This window comes from Patiria miniata, unplaced genomic scaffold, assembly GCF_015706575.1.
Source record: "Patiria miniata isolate m_02_andy unplaced genomic scaffold, ASM1570657v1 HiC_scaffold_6, whole genome shotgun sequence".
Taxonomy (NCBI): Eukaryota; Metazoa; Echinodermata; class Asteroidea; order Valvatida; family Asterinidae; genus Patiria; species Patiria miniata.
The window spans coordinates 2650869-2670992 of NW_024037073.1; the positions used below are offsets into that span (position 1 = coordinate 2650869).

The following is a 20124-nucleotide window of genomic DNA, read 5'->3' on the forward strand; positions in this document are numbered from 1 at the left end:
AAGAAAAATTCATAAATTAAAAAAAGAGATGTTTTACACACTGTGCTTGAACAAATGTGACTTGACACCACAAATGAAGGAAAGTTGCAAAATGTCATTTTCTTGTATAGCAATACAAAGCTGAAATTTTGTCATTTTAGTTTTATACTAATGGAATGCTTGTTTTCTGCTCAATTTAGAGACACCAACATATCTTTAGAATTTTGCAACTTTCCAATTGTGATAAATAAAAGCCACTTATTTTGGTTTTTATAAGTCCTCCACTTGTATTACATAGCTTTGGTAAGTTTACGCTAAAGTAACCAGTACTTATTATCAGAAACATGCCTTGGACATTCTCTCATATTCTCCCTGCACTCTAGACCAACTCAAGCCATTCCCCTAGTGGACGGTATGGTGGTCAGCCGTAGATCTCTGGGGACATTGGTCCGACAAACAGCCATCAACGCTTGCCATAGAAAACGCATGGAAACAGACTCGTGAGTTATTAATGTGTTTTATGGAATTGTGCTACCAAAAACCAGTTACATAAATACAGTGGAACGTCGCTGTACCGAACTCTGCTATACCGAACTTTCAGCTATACCCAACATCAGCCTTGGCTCCCAATTTTTGTGTACAAAACGTACTGAACATTGTTTTTGGCAAATGTCAACAGAAAAGCGACAAATGGCCGTAGAAGGTGTAAGCTCAAAAACTGTAATTACATGATTCAATAGTCGCACTTGTTCAAAGTCGTCTTTCAGTAACTACGAGGGCGTACGGGATGAAGTTCTGCTACGGAATTGAAAAGATGGACACATTTGGCGACTCCACGCGTGGTTTGTAAAAACAACTACCCTATAACAATGGTCAAAGAGTGCGCCACTAATGTGTGAAAATCGCTATACCTGATGATCGCTATTAAGAACAATTTCTATGGATCCCACGATGTTTGTTATAGCGACGTTCAACTGTAGTATGGATGTAAGTCTTCCTGCTGTTACAGGATTTGAGGCATTTTAAAATCGCAGATAACCAAAAAAAAGGAACAAAGAAAAAAAAGTGATTTCAAAGTTTCAATGAAATTGCAGGGAAATCGAAATCGAATGATTTCCTTTAGCTTTGATTGATGAGTTGGACAGCCTTTTGAAGGGTACCGACTTAATATGTGGTAGGCCAACACCCACAGAAACAATGGAGAACTGTGAATACCAACAAGCCAGTTCATTAAATAAATCCTGGCTACATTGCTACCCTAGATGGAATAAACCAAACTGTCGTGCTTGCTTCCCTTGATCAGATATTCCCCGCCTCATGTCAAGCGACGACAGAAGATCCAAGACATGGCCAACAAGTATCGCAGCCGGCTGTCCGTGCCCGAGTTCTACACTGCGCTCTTTGCCGATTGCCGCCGATAATCACTAGAGATACAACTAAGTGAGTTCAGATGATAACTGACTTAGCAGTAATTAAACGTGTAATGCTAATTGCACAGCTTTTAATTGGAGCTTAATCTGACCGGAAGCATTTGTTGTCTGTAATTAAATCTCTCTTAATGAAGAGTACCAGAGTTCAGTAAACTGTTTAGGTTCGGATAATGCACTGTGATGCAGCTGGCTGCGTTGTAAAGATAATATGTGATGCGATCAAGCTCAATGAGTCGTTTGGCGACCCTGTTTTTTTTTTTTTTAATACAGATTTGAAAAGAGCACAATCTCAGCATTACTGCTGTAAAAACTGCATGCTGATACCATCTTTAGTTCAAAAATTATGGAAGTTGGAACACCAAGAGATGTGATGAAGTAATGTGATGAAGTGGCCCTATTTTGGCCGGAATCTCCAAATGAAAGTTCCCGACAAATGACTCATTTAGCTTGATCGCATCACATATGACATCATAGCAGGATGACATATTCTGGTTGTTACTGTAAGATATTATTTAGGTTAAGCATGCTTACCGAGTCATATAGGCCAAACCAGGTTGCCCACTTTTTCTGATTACTGGGCTGGCTTTCCACCATTACTGGGACGCGCTAAAGCTGGCTTTTGTATTTCATACAATGCATTCACTTAAGAAACATGTCCAGAGCTATCCGGTTTGATAGTGTGACGTCATCTCAATTCAACCATGCGTACTTCACAACGTGTAGCATAGCACAAATGGAACCGGAAGCTAACGCAATTTGAGCGTTTGTCCAATGGGCGCTAGTAATCAGTGGTGCGCACGCGTGTATGACGTTTTTACTAACAAACCGGATACAAAATACATGTGCGATGGGCGTTCAGGCATGGAGGCGTCCATGTAATGGCTACAAGGATTGTCGTCATCATTTCAAAATCAGATTGGTGTGAAGTTGTATGGGTTGCTTCGCTGGCAAGTCAAGCAGTCAGCTAACCTAACTCTGAGTGTGTGACCACAACATGGTTTTGGGACTGCTTTTTTTGTGTTGTTCACGAAAGTGTATGAATTACAGGAGACAACTTACAGTTACAGCCATTTCTGATTTGCGTTTCACAGTCGCTAAGACTCTGCTAGGGTCGAAACGTCAGGCCACTAACTATTTTTTTGCATTTATACCATAGGTCCTTTTGGTTGGTAAGCAGTTTGCAACAGCTAATTCTATTTTTCAAGAATTGTATTAGGAACGCTTCAGACAGACCAACATTATGTATTATTTTTCCATCGACTAGAATCCGGACTTGCAACAGTTCATTTTTGTTTTTAAAATGTCAAAGAGTGTTTGTGTACTTCATTTAAATCTTTGGAATATCTTGGTCCAGTGCACGCTTGGAATGCCAGTCTGATAGACGTGTATGTATCTTCTTCAAGATATATAAATTATATCCTCGTTCATATCCACGGTGGCTAAAGGTCGGAGACAGTTTTTCTATTACATTTCAATGTTGCTCGTCTGGTTTGGTTTGGGAACTCCGATGAAAAGCTGTGAAACTTTTGCCTATGGCAGGCAAATATATTGGCTCATAATAGGGCCCACTAAAGACGACAAGCTTTTATATATCAGCTAAGCGTTAATTGCGCATTGTTTGAATTCCATTTAATTACCGAAATTAGTTTCCATAGTCAAAGAGTTAAGCCTGTCAAGAATGACGACAGTCCAATTCGAACTCGAGATCAAATATCCATTTACTTTTTTTTTTAATTTGCGATTAGGCATTTCAAATGTTTGGACAACATGAATGTATACATGTGCAATATTTGACTTTTGATATAGCCAAGGCATATTGTGAATATAAATAATCAAGATAATATCAAAAATTAGAAAATGAGACTTTGTAAATAGAGGAATTTGAATAATCAGAGATGATATTTTGTATTAATGATTGTGTTGCATTGTATAAGCTGTCCACAAGGACAGTTCAAATTTATTTCAATTCTTTTTTTCTTCTTTTTTTTGGCTAGGTACATTTATGACAAACTCACAAAATGTATAAAGCGCATAACTATCATTTGCTTGCCAACCTTATGTTCTGTGCAACATATACATTCTGTGTAATAGCTATGGTAAATATGAAACCTAACATGCTAAACCATGTCAAAGGAAATTGTAATATTCGTTGACAGCTGCACTTTTCAACAAGTAAACTATAATAAGTTGTATATGGGTCACCGTCATTCTATGAATTTGGGGTCCACTGTTTTGCCTGTCCCCGTTACATCTGAAATCTAGGATTTTATCATTCTGATGCACTCCTTAATGCAGTCGTCCTCCAAGAGTGATTATGAATAGCAAACTACCTACCCAACAAATACAATATCGTTTGAAGTCATTCTTAATTATATTTTTGAATGTCAAAATTACAAAATACCAAGGTAACAGGGACAGGAAAAAGTCACACTTTGGATCTTTAATTTATAGAATGACCCGACAAAGTCCAATCTTCTTGAAACTTGCTAGGTATAAAGAACATGATGCTAAAATGCAAACTACAAAGCAACGTTGCGCTGAAGCAATACGTGGCACTGTGTGACCGTGCACCACAGCTCCAGTGTGTGGAACACACTGTGTGTGAGTTGGTTAGCTTACCTTGCCATCTTTGCGTGGACCTGACAACAAAACAAGTCCACATAATGCAGGTTGTGTGAACCTAGTGTGGATTAAGCCAGGTCCACACAAGGTATCCCCCTCTCTGGAAAACAGGTTTAGAGGCATTTTGGGGTTACGGTTTTATGTTGCAAAATGAAGAGGAACACTCAAGGAAATCATGAAAAATGAAATTGGGTTGAAAGAGTAGTCACAGTGCGAGTAAAATATGTTTTTTCTCCGTTCTTTTCTTCTTAAAGGGAATAAACAACATTTGCAAAAAATAAAACTACCAAGTTTTTACAAAATACTAGGATGTTGGTAAATGACAATCTAAAGCATCCTGTAAAATTATGGCACCTGGTGTGAAGTCATTTTCAAGAAAATGGTATTTTTGTATACATTTCCAACAGTGGTCGGCCGACCACCGTTGGAAAAACCTAACTATTTTTCAACTACTGCTCCAACTTTACACTTTTTTCAGTCCAAATTTTGTTTGCTATTGGTTACATGTTCATGAACGGGTGCAGGCCAGCTAGACTGGTTCCCTTACCTTACAATTTTCCGGCATCTATAAATTGATCCATTTTATCTTTAGTGGAGTCAAGGAACCAGACTACTTGAACATTTTTGTTTTTCTTGGTTTTTCCAGCATTTTCGAACACAAAACTTCAAACATGTCAGTGTAACAATATTTGATCTATTATACTAACCCCTCAAATAGTTCATATCTGAAAATTACAGCAAAAGCCAATGATGTACATTCCCTTTAAAACATGAAGACAAAGGTATGTCCACACTAGGTATGTAAGGTAGGCCGGCGTGTATGCCTGTTGTAAAGTGCAAGACAGCTTTCCATCCAAATGTGCACACCTTATGAGGTATGAAATATAAGATGTACTTAAATTCTGTATCTGTAATAAAGCTATAAAAGTAACAAATTGTGTAGTAAAGAGTGATTTGATTCATTTTATAATTTGATAAAGTGATAATCCCCTCCCTGCTCCAAACTTGAAAATATGAATTCAGTGTGAAATGACATCTCAGTCGGAAGAAAATTTAAACAACTATTTAAGTAGTCTTCGTTTATTCTCAAGACTAAAACTTTTTGTCAGTACTTAAAGAAGCCTCTAAATGATTGAAATAGAATTTGAGCTTTAAAGGATTAACGTGTCTTCATATATTTGTTTGATGCACTGGCTGTTGGAGGGAGATTTAAATTCAAATTGTCCTCAATTCATTTTTAAAGCCTACTCAAAAATAGAACAAGGAAACGAGACTGTTGTATGTATAAAAACATTGTTTTATTATCGTATGGACACAGGATTAGAATGCTAGATTACGTCGGATATTAAATCAACAAATTTGTCATTTACAGTCCCATTGCACCCAGCATGCAGGCAATTTAAGATTATTTTTGTTTCCTTTTAAAAAATAACAAAATTCTATACACATTTACCGTCCAAAAGTTACTTCCAAATTCCCTTCATCCAATCAGACCTATTTTCTGTTCTAAATATTTCATGCCTGCAACAGTTGGAGAAAAAAAAACAGAAAAATTCTACGTGATCTTCCAACGATAACTGTACAGAAGTAAGCTTAACTTTTATTTTAAAAAAATCCCAAAAGCTTTGTTCTGATGAAATGTGAGGGCCTACTTATACTTACATATAATATACTCAAAATATCTGTACAATTTTACAAAATGGTGTATAACTATTTTAACAAAGTAATAATTGACAAAGCAGACCATGAAATAATGGAAGAAATAGATTATAGAAATAGCTGATGCACCCAATTATCTGAAGCAACCTCCATAAACTATTTTCTTTTAATATTAATATTAAATACAAGTTTCATTGAGAAGATTTGTACAATTTTAGGTGAACATTTGGCTAGGTTTGAGACAAAATTTCATGAGTAACAAAAGTTCGCTGTGTTTGCCAAATGATTTTAAAAATTGGGAATTTGAAATGAAGTTTATATTTGTATACATTTCTGCCGAGTTGAAAAAAAATGTTATCACAGACAAAACATTTTCAATCCTCACAGTAATTGTGAAATGCAGTAGCAGCTTTTTGAACAAAATGAAGCGAATGTCTCTCCCCCCCAAATAGAATTATTCAATAACTTGGGGGTCATTGACTTCATGGACATTGTTGTGGCGGTACACTTAGTGTAAGAATGTTTATGGTGTACGTCAGAAACACTAACAAAAGAAACAACATCAAGTTGACAATGGGGACACTGGAAGTCCTCGATGTACAACACAGTAAACCTCAGGGTGGGGGAGGGAAGGATAGACCAATCAGGGCACTGGACAGTCACGGGGGCCCCCAGTCATGGCGCAAGTATGAGCCAGCTATGGACTCCGTGCATGAACAGCCGATGGGCTTTATGACTTTTCATCAGAGCTAGGAGATGTGTACAGAGCGAAGTTAGAACAACTAGTCGTCATTTGAATGTGCACAGTCCTATAACGTCCTTGTAAAACTGCCAAAGTGAATTGCTGCAATGCATTCATAAGTCTCGATTTACTTTCTTTAACAATTCAGGGGGGACTGGAGCAGAGATCATAGTGGACACAATAATCCTCCGCCATTAATGGGGGCCTCCCTTTCTGTATTCTGAATGGTCTGTGAAGATTATATTTGTTTATGCTATGAGAAGCAAACAATAAGTGACTAAATAAGTGCCTTCACTTTGTACACATATACAAGCTTGCTGACAAAATACGAGCCATTTACATAACTGACATAATCATTGAAACTGTAAAATATAAATTATAAAGTGAAATTGAAACCTGACTAATTTTATTCACTGGAAGAACATTTTTTGAGCACTGAACAAAATCCCAGGCACTGTTGAAAGCTCGGTTTAGAACAAGTTCATATGCACACGTAGAACAGACATGTTGAATTTGACAAAGTATGGTTGCCAGTAATAAAGGTTATGCAAAGTTAATTAATATAATCAATTCATACAATAATATTATACACTTGATGAGTTAAATAATAGTTTGGCTCTTCTGAAACAAAGCATTACAACTGTGAACATAAGGTATGGAGTGCCTGTGAGGCAAACTTCACTGCACATTTTAGTTGTATGGAGTGCCTCTAAGGAAAAAATTCAAAGATGACTTAGGTTGGATGTGGACCTTTGACCATCCAACTTGTAAGCAAATTTGTCGGATAAAGAGTTTGAATCCAACTGATGATTTTTCTTCGCATAGGAACTTGAAAACATTACGTACACAGCGTAAATACATTACCACAGAAAAGTAAACCCCTAATTAAAAATATATATCAGACAGAAAGTCACTTTTTAAACAGTGACAAATTGATGTAATAAATTGAAAAGAAGAAAATTCAATGCAAAGCGGAATTATAAGTATAACTTACCAAGGAAGACCAAATATTAGCAATTTCCAAAAGATTACACAAAACTACAACAGTGATACATAGGAACAAATGGCAGTGGAGGTTACAACCGAAAGAGCTAAATTTACCCTAGTAATTCATTTCGCATACTAAAATGTCTACAATTAATTTAAGCTCTAATCTTAGCTGGGTCTGCACAGACTGACCAACAGCAAAACCAAAACCATTCCAGTTCTCATACAGGGTGAGTAAAAAAAAAAAACACCCAAATGTCGGGACTATTGTTTCAGTGCAGTTCTGCATGTAGCACTTTCAAAAGCTTGGAAATGAAAGCCCAATTCATAAGCAATTCACAAAAAGGTAAGTGTTCTTTCAGCAAAATATGAAAACAAATCACATAGGGAAGTGTGTGAATTGTTTTCACTTTGCTGAAAGAACGCACACCTTTCTGCGATCCGTGGACAGAACTTTGAAACGGTGGTTGTGTTCAAAATTCCGTAACTTCAAAAGTACATGAGTGATTTGAATGATTCTTGTACTAAAAGAAAGCTTATGAATTGGGCTTTCATATCCTAGACTTTGAAAGTGCTACATGCAGAACTTCGCTGAAACAATAGTCCCGACATTTGAGTTTCGGGGTTTTTTTACTCACTCTGTAGAGTTCAAGCATTGAAGCTTTCTTGCCCCACCGCTGGTAACTAAATTGCCGTATTTTTGAAGACATTTACTCGAGACCTCTATGAAACAAGACAGTCATTGCAAAATACATTATATCTCAATGCTGCATATTAAATGACAACTTCCCAACATACGCATTACAGTTGTTTACTGGCCGCCAAACCAGAGCGATCTTTTTAAGCCATCTGGCGATCTAGTCACTCACATTCCAGACAAGATTTTCCGTTATCCAAAAAAAAAAGGGAAATGAAAGGTTGAAGCATATCTGCGAAACTGGGCCAAAAGCTTTCCGGGGAATAAACATCAGAATATTAGTCAGAGAAATTTCCTGCAAATTTTACCCGCCGGCAACATGACTTTTGACCTTTTTTTTTTCGACAATGATGCATCAAAACTCTAATAAAATTTGAGGGTGGACCGAAAGTTGGTGAAAATACAGGACAGGATTTTACCACCTAGTCAAGCCAAACTTAAAATATTACTTCGTCCTGTGATTACTTGGGCCTTGCATGAAAGCAAAATGAAAGTGAAACCGCACTTTTTTTTATAAATACTTAAAAGTCCTGGTTTAAATTTCAATGCTATTTTTAAGGAAAGTCCAGAGGATTTGAGAATCTCCCAGGTCATATACCTCCCTTATCATATTCGGCTGTTTTGAACGAGGATATGACGCCAACATGGGTATAACTTTGCTGTTGTGATCTGATGCCGACTTTCACTTGCTTTTTCAGAAAAGAAACTAGAGATACAGTGTCCATTATTTCAACACCTTTGTAAAAAATACTGTCCCAAAATAGTTACTTGTTATTCCAAACCATGTTTCGAAGACTGGCAGACTGCAATGTACAATGTAGCATTCACTGAAGTGACACACAACAACGAAGAATCGAAAAAAAAGAATTCCATACATGAACATCACTAATTTTTCCCTGCAGTGACCCATCAGCCATCAGAAAGCGATAACATGTCCTAAAAAGTCAAATTTAGCAGGGAAAATATTGAAGCATTCACTGAGAAAACACTTAGAATTGTTCAGACCAGTCTCATAGGGTTTTTGCACAGGGTGTCAAGTGATGTCCAGGCATGGAATTCTTTCCGAATCGAAGTTTACTACATATAACATTAATTGCAATGTCTATTTTTTTTTAAATTCTGGCAGCTATTGACAAGAAGCCAATAAACCAGCTTGGTTAGCGACATTTTTTAATAAATATTTCTGTCAAACAAAGGTCAAGGGTCATGAGGGTATAGCGTGACAAAGTGAAAACTCGTTCAGAATATTTAAAGAATATTTAAAGAAATTAACACAAGGAATCTTTCCAATCCAATCTGTATTGAAAAATCCCATCTCTGGTTGGATCTAATAAAAAAATTCCTGGAAACAAGAGACGCAAATTTAGAAAATGGACAACCGTTTCAAATTCATTTGGCGTGCCGGCCAAGGGAAACACTGATTAGAATCCCTGACCATTTCTCAGACAGGGTTCAGTAGTTTGTACAACACCAACTACACAATCAAAATTTCATGAGTTTGAATAATGGTGTCAGAGTGCGTGTCATTTTGCGAGAGAAATATGCAAATGAATCAGTTCAGATGGATCTGTGAGCAGTGGAGTGGCTTTCCACCATCATTGGGATGTTTGAAAGCTCATTTTTCACCCAATGCACTCACCTTTAGTGACGCAGTCTGAATGCATTTGCAAAGAGTGCTCATGCATGGAAGCATCCTAGTAACGGTGAACAAATCCGTCGTTATTTCCAATTGGAAAAGGGTAAGGCGTCAAGTTGTGTACCAGCAAATAAGTTAATCAGACCCAATTCGAGTTCATTTTCACCGAAAACGTGACGATTTACGGGAATTCACCAAATATAGAGTAACATTTTGGAGACGTTCACCCAAATATATTTGATTACTAGGGAACCTCCATTTTTAAATTGTTCCTTGGCAGAATCAGCCATTTTGTTTTTCCTTCTTTTCAGCATAACATGATTGCATATGTGTATACAAGTGCGATTTCGCTCCACATTTTAAACTACTGTATTGGGTAAAAGCAGATAAAAACATTAACAAATATTTGTACACGGGTTTAAAAAAAGACAGGATTCATTAAAAACGATCATTCTCTAGTCTACTTAATCTAAATATAAGCTCCGTATGTAAGCATTACAATCTGAAAATTGTTGGAAAATGAAAATATAGCACAGAAGCTACAACCTCATTATGTGAAAAATACTAACTGGAAAAAGAACAGCAAAGAAGAGCAACTGATTTAATATGTAAAAATATGCACATATATTTCAATATTAATGAGGTCACTGGCATGCACACTTTTTTCCTATTACTCTGGCTATATATATACAGCAGCTTTGTCTCTGAACGTAAACCAGGGAAAGGCAGCGACTTCTTATTCTCCACTCTACTTTCCTCACCATGCCAGGTGCCGATATCAATAAAGGTATTTATTCATTAAAAATTCATAAAACTAGTTTCAAACTGTTGTTAAAAGGGATACACTATTTATAGATTTATATACAGAAGCCGCTCGTCTCTGCTTGGTTGTATCGTAGCTTCGTCATCTGCGGTTTGGTAAAATGTGAGCTTCGCTCAGCCAGTCAAATCTGTGATGCTGTCATCACAACAGTCTCCAATATTTCTTCAGCTAACATCGAGGCTTGTTCTCTGTTCTAATTAAGGCCTGTCTGAAACGTAGTCCAAAAGATCATTTTCAAAGTCTTTTTTTTCCCCCTTCTTTGCATGACATCCATGATTCGGTTCATTTGCTTCTTCACTATGCCAACGTTTCCAAGGTTTTGTAAATCTTCACGGTCGACGCCTCCCATGTCCGATGTCGCACTTGTTCCATGGAGTTCACAACCAAGTCACTTTTAAAGACCAAAACCATGGTTCGCGCAGCACTATTTCCTGCCAATGCATTTATCCTCCATTTTACAAACCAAATCTCCAAACTAATTCACTGGTTTGCGAATTAAAAAAATTAACTCGCATCAAGGCAATGTTAAAAAATGTGTCCACTTAAGATAGCAGTGCAGTGTGTTTACGTCAATTGCAAAAAAAAAAAATTCTCCATCCCCGAGAAATGTAGAAGCTGATGATACGGATGAAAGTTTTATACAAAGTAGCGATCGCGGTGATGGAAATCTTCAAACCCATCCGCCGGTAAGCTTGTGAAACATCTCCTTGTTCAAGGTCTGGTTAGCGTCCAGCGATCGCATGGAGAGGAAGATGTATCCACCGATGAACTCGTGGACGACTTTGCAGTCAGCCGAGGAGCAGGAGAACTGGATGTTCTCGTCTTCCATTTGGACTAAGACTTCCTTGACTTCCCAGTTGACGTGCCAGGTCTTCATGGTGCTGTAGCGCCACATCTTCTGTGAGTCGCCGCTGTTGATGTCCATCTTGATCAGCCGGTTGTAGGCTATGCCGATCAGCTCCTGTTGAAATTTTGAAAAAACAATACAGCCACTTATTTGTGATCAAAGTAAGGACTTGCCTGAAAGTAAAGTAAAAGTACAGTCTGTCGCGAGCCAATGTGGCTCATCAGGCCGGCGTTTATCTCCCGTTTCAGTAGCACGAAACGACTGAGAATATTTCTATTCCCCCTGGATGGGATGCTAGTCCATCGCAAGTTACTCCCCAGCTAATGCCGGTACCCATTTATACTCCTGGGTGGAGAGGGGCAAGTGGGGGTGAAGTGGCTTGCCCAAGGACACAACATATGACCAGCAGCTGGATTTGAACCCCCAACCCTCTGATCAAGAGTCACAAACCCTAACCACTAGGCCACCACTCCCCCCCCCCCCCCCCAACCACCTTGTAGTCAAGACCATCTGTCTGGAATCACCAGTCACATGTCCAGTCACTAGCAACAGGAAGTACAGGGGACGAACAATAACAATGCATTGTCTTTGTCAGATTTCATTCGAACAGCGTTTAACAAGACTTAGGACTGGCTGACTTGTGATAGACTTGTGGGGCTGTGGGGCCCGGTGACGGATTTGACTACAAGTTCAACACGAATACCTGCACATTCCTTCAAGCTGGAGAAGTTGCAGCCCTTTAGCTTCAACCACATGTACATCAGCAACTCTTCGAAAATTAACCCCCAAAAAATAAATAAATCAAGACACAACATTACAGCACCTACTCACCTGACCTTTTGTAACACACCTTTAATACCCTACCATACACCCCAAAAAACACAGCTGCACTATACAGTAAACCTTGTTCAACACCAAAATATCAACACAAACCCATGTTTAGTCTATTGTTATTTGACTACAAAGTCACTAAGAACCTAAAATATCCGAAATCTCTTCATTTTGGAAGAAAAAAAGGTCTGTTGTTATTGAATTTCAGACAAGTCAATGAATGGGATCTAATGTGCAAATTTCACCCATTTTTGTTTCTGGAACGAAGAGATTTCAAAATGTTTCTGGTTTATGGTGAGAATCTCTGTTAAGCTGAATAGGATGAGGTGGTGAGGGTCTAAGTGTAAGTTTTGTCAGCTGGTGGGAAAAACAAATCATGTGGAACAGCCCTTTTGCATTCAGCAGATTTGTCATTCAAAGTTGGCTGCAGCGCATGGGATCTACAAAACTCCGATGTCAAGCTTCAGTCCAGAGCACAATACTGACCTCTTTCTTGCTGCTGTTCCTAAACTTGACCACAAAGTAAGTGACGCCGTATTCCGGTAGCGCCTGCCAGGCCTTGATGTAATTATACTTGGCTTCCATCAACTTCATGTTTTTGACGCTGGTGTGGGCATCGAGAATGCGAGCAGCAACCTGCAGCAAGATGATAAACATTTTATTAATCCTAGGAACGAACAAATCTATACTCGTTAAAGGTATATGGGAACATTTAATTTTTGTGCATCTTTTTTTTTGGTTCGAAGCAACAAAACAAATCTCAAGTGCATAACAACTAACTTGTTGAAGTTTCAGTTCAGTGGAAGTATACATTTGGAGAATACGGGGAAAACATATGCACAATTTTTGGGACGTTGTAACTGGATTTCATTACTAACGCACGTAAAAAAGTGTGCCTGCAGGCACACTTTCTTGAACCACCTTCAATGATTGTATATTTCCGAATGATACCATTTCAGGTGGAATAATTTCACAGGGTATTTGGTACTAGTCCTATCTTCACTTTGAGCAAGGATTTTATCGATAGGTACATTTTCGGGCAATTGCAAATGTTCCTCTGTGCCTTTAAATACCTGTCACCTGTTATGTCATACAGGCAACCCACATGCAACCCATACATTAACCCTAACTCCATAGGCATTTGTGCTAGGATGCAGCCTCAATCCTGCAAAATCCTTCAACTGCCTCCATGTAAAAATTGCATACAGCCTTAATCCTGCAACATCCTCCTTTATTTCTTGAATGTGGTCATTGGAGGGGTGACCACAACCTCAATCCTGCAAAATCCTCCAGCAATTGCTGTCAATATGTTGAGGCAGAGCCAGTGACATCCTGAACCAGTGCGGAGATTTCAAGTATAATCTAGGCCTAAACTGCACGGCTGAGTACAAAGAACACAAGGTCCGGCCCAAGACCTTGACACAGTGCATCCTCCAAAATCAGCCACATTTTTGCTATATAGCCTCAATCCTCCATAATCTTCCCTTTTGCAAAGAGGATTTGGGAGGATTTGGGAAGGTTAGGGTTAAGGATGTTCTGCATGTTATTTTGCCCACATCAAACAGATTATGTCAACACTAATACTTCAACAGATATACATGCTGTACAGAAGACAACAGTTTGCTGAAAGATGGCATCATGTTACCACAACATCCAATTTTGTAAACAAAAATTATAAATTCGATCAAATATATTTAAGGTTGTACCTTTTCTCTTTGTGTGGGAATCTTTTTAAGGTTGAAAATATTTCATGTGGAATAAACAGTAGATCTAGAAAACTCTTAAGACCTAAATGTCGAGATAAATTAGTAGGTTATTAGTAAACTGTTTAGATAAGGTTTAGAAAAAGTGGAAAGTATTCTTTTCTATTTTAACTGAGCCCATGGTACAAACAGAATATTGCACTAACTATGAATTCTGAGCCCAACCAAAAAAACAACATTTCACAAACAGGAAAAGCTCACCCACAAAATAAAGGTTTATCCAAATTTGGTGTTTTCATAATGTGTGTAAAACAAAGGAAATGAGTCCCCGATAACTTCCTGCTAAACACTTATCTTCGTTCACAACTAGTGTCGTGTATTTCCTATACATGAAACTGATATATATGTATTTTTACTGCTGACCTTTATCGGGAGGGAACATGTCGGCTCAATTTAGTTTAAGTCAAACTATCTTTCCACATAAACAGAGAAGTTCCTTGATGAAGAATATATTTGTAATCCTTTAAGATTATGAGATGCTCATAAATAATCAGGGGTTGTTTTTGGTTTGGTTTTCTTTATCTTTTTCTTTTTTAAAATAATTATCAGCAGGATATGAAAACCGATACAGTTTTGATTGTTACTTCATGAAATTGATATCAAAAATGTTATTGATGACGTGTAGAATTAATTTTCTAAAAAAATAATTCTAAAAAAATACATACTAAATTCTAGAGCTTTAGATACCAAAAGATAGAGATATTTAGTCCGTATGGAACCAGTATATATGACCTGTTTATGAAGACTAATCTTATAATTTACACAAAGTGTGCTTTTGATCACAACATCTGATCTCAATATGCTTTGCTAAGATATTACAAATATTTTTCTCCAAATAGAAACAATTCCTACATAAATACCTTGTAGTCAAAACAACACTTGATATCAAATATTTGAGTATGAATTTCCAAAGTTTAAAGAATGTAGCTACGCCGTCAACATGGCTTAGAAGAAGTCTGCTATGCACACTTGGCATGCAAACACATTAGCATTGTAAACATGTTATTATAATGTGCAACTGATCGGGCCATACTTAAATTGGACATAAATCAAAGCATGATCACGAGGCAATTGTGCAACAAGTGATGTCAAAAACATATGTTATTTGCCAGAGAAAAGGAAATTTACAAAGACCAACTTGGCTGGCTTTCAGGTCAATTGCGACATAATAGTTCCAGGACATTCTTTGCAATCTTATTTTTCCCTTTCTACCCTGTGCTACAAGAAGTTCTGGGCTAAAATATGATACGTTGTGAAACTCATAGCAAATCCAAGAAATGTACTGAAAGATTAGCTCCACCCAAAACCTTTATCCTGCAGCAGCTTTTTTTATCAGGAAAGGGAATATTTCCGCAAGCCAAAAATATGTAGTATAGTAGTTAAAAGCAGTGTCCATACATGTACATGTAAGTTATAAACAAGCAAAAGTGAAGTTTCATCATAAGATGTTTACCATAACCTTAATGAATTTGGTTTGTTCTAAAATTTGTATTCAGTATGAACTGGGCTTATAAGAGTTCAATCCAAAAAAAAATACAAGTACAAGTAAAAATAAAAAGGTTGAAAAATGTAAGGAACTGATTTTATTGAAATAAACAAACAGTCATGGCTTGTTGAGAAAAAGAAACAGTTTGCCATACCCTACAGGCCAAATATTTCCATACATTGACATTTTTCTGCCCAATTTTAATTTCATAACAAAACGTCCTAAAAAATGTTCTAGGAATCAACCATCACTCCATAAGGAAAATTAATTTCGAAGACATTACAGAGCTTCTAGAGAGCTTTTTCAGTTACTGTCACATGGAATTCGGTCTTGGTAAAAAATATGGAAACCCTCCCTCATCCGCACCCATGCCTATTCACTGAGCATGTGCAGCATGGACAAGGAAAACAAATCCCATAGGGTCGAATATTATAGCACACCGGCTACTAACCTGCTTGGGTTTGTGTTTCTTGAGGAACCTAGGTGACACGTAGTCCTCCACTTGTATGTCCACGTTCTCTGTGTTGATGGAAGGATTGGACGTCTTCTTGCTGCGCTGCATGCCCAGGAAAGCCTGGATGCCTTGGACCTTCAGGAAAAAGGAAGTAGTAAAGGGGGGTCAGGTTGGTGCAGTGGTGCTTTCCTCGCCTTCCACCTCTATGGCCAAGGTTCGATTCCTGCCCTGGTCCACATGTGGATTGGGTTTTCAGTCCCTGCCTGATTTTGTGGGTTTTCCCCAGAATATTCTTCTGGGCTTTTCCTCCCACCTCTAAAACTGTAATTTCTTCTCATTGTCTCCTCTCTACAGGTTTCTTCAGGCTTGCGAGCTACAGTGCCTAGGGCGCTTTTGAGGAATCCTTAGTTTCTTTTGAGGAATCCTTGGTTTCATTTGGTTTCAAATAATAATGAATATAATAATTAAAACATCTGTAGTTTGGGCCCAAAACTGGATTTGGATTTTGGTGCCCGAATGCAGCAGGTCCCTCTAGGAATGCAGTCAAGCAGATGGGTCAAATCAAATCTTGGAAACTTTGGCAAATGGACCAGACAGATTCCGAGCATACATCAAGTGTGCACATCAGCTTAAATACAGGGTTCTTGAGGTATGCTCGGAATTTTTTAAGACGGATGCCTAAGTTCCCAACATTGGATTGGATTCATCTTGTTGATAATTCCCTCTACCACCTTAGCAGCCTGACAACGCCTGCCAAAGATCAGGACTGACTAAAAAAAATTGGGGAAACGAAAACCAAGTTCCAGTCTTGGAACAAAGAGTACGCGATCAGGTGTGCTTTGGGGGTGAATGGGCGAGTAAGTCTCGTGCCAATGTTTGTGGCTCATCTAATTCTGAACAGCAGTGCGCCATTTTTGTATGTTTAGCTCATTCAAATTTCGTGTCTCATGTTACCTTTGTTCACATTTGTATTCCCCCCCCCCCCAAAATTAAAAACATAGTTATATCGTGTACTTGGATATGTCATTTCATTGGTCTACAATGCCACGTGTCTGGACAATAAAAATGCATGTCACACGTGCCAAATTTACGTGCGCGTTTCACGTGCGTGTGGAACCTGCTGACGCACTAGCTTCGCGCAATGAGAACTGCAACGTCAAATGCTCAGTCTCATGTCCGGCAGGACATCAAAACCTTCAGTTATCAAAGGTTTCATCGCAGTGAGTTAATGTATTTCTCACACGGTAAGTTACAACCATCTATCTTTTTACTTATTGGCACGATATAACAATTTTTAACCCCCTCTGGGCATATAGCATCGCCTCTGGGTGCTATGCGCCCCTTGGGTGTTCAAAACGTCATATCCCATACCACAGCAGTCCACAATTGTTAAATGTATACCTCTGCTTGGTAGCTGCTGTCGGCCATTGTCTTGTTTTTAGAGGCTAGCCGGCAAGCTGCCATCCACTTAGCATATTGCTCCTCCTGAAAAAGCAAAAATAGCATTCAAACCATTAATTTCACTTTTGCATTGGTAATATTTTTTGTCAATTTGTACTCATTCTTGAGTACATTTTATTTTGGACTTGAACTCATATAGAGCCAGAAATTTCAACCGTCCGTTTTTAACAACACTTTTATAAAGATGACACTTTCGAAACTCCAATGACACGATTCAATTAAAGGGCTTACAACAAAAGGATACAAGTGTCTTGAACAAAATTTGAGTACTTGAAAAGTCACATAATATGCATACAGAAAGGATTTGGGCAAACAAGCACCGATCTGAGTATCAGGCTTCAGCCAAATTACTTGGCTACGCCTTGTAATTACACTACACCTATGGAAACGGCTGCAGCCACTTCCCATAGAAGTGTGTGTTTTAGCCAGCCGTAGCCAAGTAATTCAGGCGCTGCCAAAGAACCATTGTGTGTGTCAATATGATGATTCATTTCTCTGTTTCTATGAGCGTTTGTCTGTCTACTTGTCTATCTGTCTGTCTATCTTACTCACCGATTCACATCGCAGCCACAGTTCCATGGGCCCCTCGGGTGCCTTGATCAGCAGCTTGATGCCGTATCTGTCGTTGGGTATGCTGACTTCATGTGACACCTCGCAACCTGCCCCGGGCAAGATGGAATTGATACATCAATAAATATCACCATGACCATCAGATAAACGAGACTGTCTCTATGCAAACTGCAGAAATGCATCAAAAATACTTTTTCAACATTTGGTTTGGATTCCACAATTCAATTTGGATTCTGCATATTCGAAACTAACCTTAAAGAGGTTGTGGAATGCTCAAAGACATTTCCGTCATTTTTCGGGTATATGTAGCCTAAGGTGTGATAGTAAATCGTGACGTAATAAACAGGACTCGTTTATACTACGCTGCATAGGCAGTCCTGTTTATTACGTCAAGATTTACTATGTTTTGTTTGCTGCCCCCAACGACGACTTTTACACAAATTGCACGTTCGGCTCGAAACAGGACCTGAAAAACAGCTCTCAAAAGTACCTTTTGTATTCACTTCATGACAGAAACAATAGTTGTTTTTATTTCATCACACCTTAGGCTACATATACCTGAAAAATGTCTTGGAGCATTCCACAACCTCTTTAAACAAACTCAAAGACTTCCAGTTTTTATGACACAGGCTAAAGAAATAACTGGAACTTCCCACAATTTACTCCATGGTCTCTGATTGTGACCGCATTCACTCGCTAGTGGTCTTCTTGATTCATGAATAGCCTGTCAATTTGACTGGTCAGAGAGTTCCCACCCATTAAATCACTTGTCACTTTTTTTGGCATGAATGTTAGCTGAATGGAAACTTCTGGTGAAATCAGATAGCCGTTATTCGGTTTGTAAAAATTAGAATAACCGGATTTTGAAATCTCTGATATCTCCCACCACTAGTTTCATTTTCTGAGCTTGATTCTTCTACATCTGCTTCAATTTTTTTTTCTAGTGAACAGCTTTCTTCTAAGACTTAGCATTCCACATGTAGCTAGCTGTGTCTACCTAAAACTTCTGAGGGGTTTTTCGTTTAACTTGTGGAATTGGAAATTCCCCCAGAGATGTTGTTCAACATAAGCCCTTTGACAAGCAACTCAAAAGCTAATTGGCGACTTTAACCTCCATTACAAGTCTATTAGTCTCTTGACAGTGTATTTAAGCCGAACAAAAAGAGGTAGTGACAGAGTGGATTTTCCATCATGTGATGGCATGCATAGCTTAGCTCACTTTTTTTAAAAACACAGAGGCATGACATTCTTAAGGAGTACGATGGAAAAGAAAGGAAGTTGAACAAGGCTTTAGAAAGCCTTCTGTTTTCAAACCACATTCAAATTCGCCTAAGTATTATTTTAAAAGGATTGATATCTCTGGTTGTAAAAAAAAGAGTCTTTAAAGGACTAGTTCATAGTCAGAGCAAATGGCAATACAAACAAGAATTTGTCTTGTCACAGCAACAATTTGCTGTGCAGAATTTAAAAAGTTGAACGCATTTTAAAACTGGCAAATTTTGATGAGAGTGTTTTGTACAATCAAATTTCCTTCACACTCACATTTGAACATGGATGATGTTTCATCAATAATCAGTTTCAGAAAGTTTCAGAAAATTATTTTTAGTCTGGTCCTCAAGTACTCCACTGTGCACACTGCATTGATGTTTATCAGGTTCTTCACCGCACTGCTTATTAGACTTGTGTCACCAGTCCATCCATTATCATAAATTAGGGCCTATATTTCACCAGAAGTTTTTGGGCGATATTACGGAAACGGAAAACGTTGGAAATCCGGAATCCGCATAAAATTCCGCAGACGTTAGACTAAAAATCCGGAAATCCAGGAAAATATGGAAAAATCACACCCCTGAGAAACTTTTTAAAATTGTAATACCATTGAGGTTGAGTGTTTGTACGGGCGCTCCGTGGTTATCTTCTTGTGCCTTGTACTGCGTCAGATGGGTGTCTCTGAAGACGAAGTAGCCTCGCTTGTAGCCCTTCAATGTCAGTTTCTTTGGCCTGTTGAGAAAAAAAAGTGAAACGAAAAATATAATTTCATTTATAAATACATATCACTTGAAGCTTTGCACAGTGGAAAAGACATTGGGGCCGTTAAAAGACCAGTAGGTCTCTCTTTCAAATGACGTCATTTCCT

At 38.2% G+C, this 20124-nt stretch overlaps 2 protein-coding genes across 5 annotated transcripts in view; one reads left to right on the top strand and one right to left on the bottom strand.

Annotated features, from left to right (window-relative positions):
* LOC119742863 (ral GTPase-activating protein subunit beta-like) overlaps positions 1-1666 on the top strand; it is a 39951-nt gene extending 38285 nt beyond the window's left edge. For all 4 annotated transcript variants that reach the window (XM_038219084.1, XM_038219085.1, XM_038219087.1 and 1 more), the window contains 2 exons: positions 363-479; positions 1283-1666. In XM_038219084.1, coding sequence (XP_038075012.1) covers positions 363-479; positions 1283-1400 — 235 coding nt within the window. In that variant the 3' untranslated portion in view covers positions 1401-1666. The remainder of the gene's footprint in view (positions 1-362; positions 480-1282) is intronic.
* A 6378-nt stretch (positions 1667-8044) lies between these two features.
* Positions 8045-20124, bottom strand: part of LOC119742865 (fermitin family homolog 2-like) — a 91123-nt gene continuing 79043 nt past the window's right edge. The window contains exons 8-13 of the mRNA XM_038219088.1: positions 19864-19988; positions 17970-18076; positions 17358-17441; positions 15954-16091; positions 12740-12889; positions 8045-11536 (exon numbers count right to left, since the gene is read on the bottom strand). Of these exons, the coding sequence (XP_038075016.1) occupies positions 11246-11536; positions 12740-12889; positions 15954-16091; positions 17358-17441; positions 17970-18076; positions 19864-19988 (895 nt within the window). The 3' untranslated portion in view covers positions 8045-11245. The remainder of the gene's footprint in view (positions 11537-12739; positions 12890-15953; positions 16092-17357; positions 17442-17969; positions 18077-19863; positions 19989-20124) is intronic.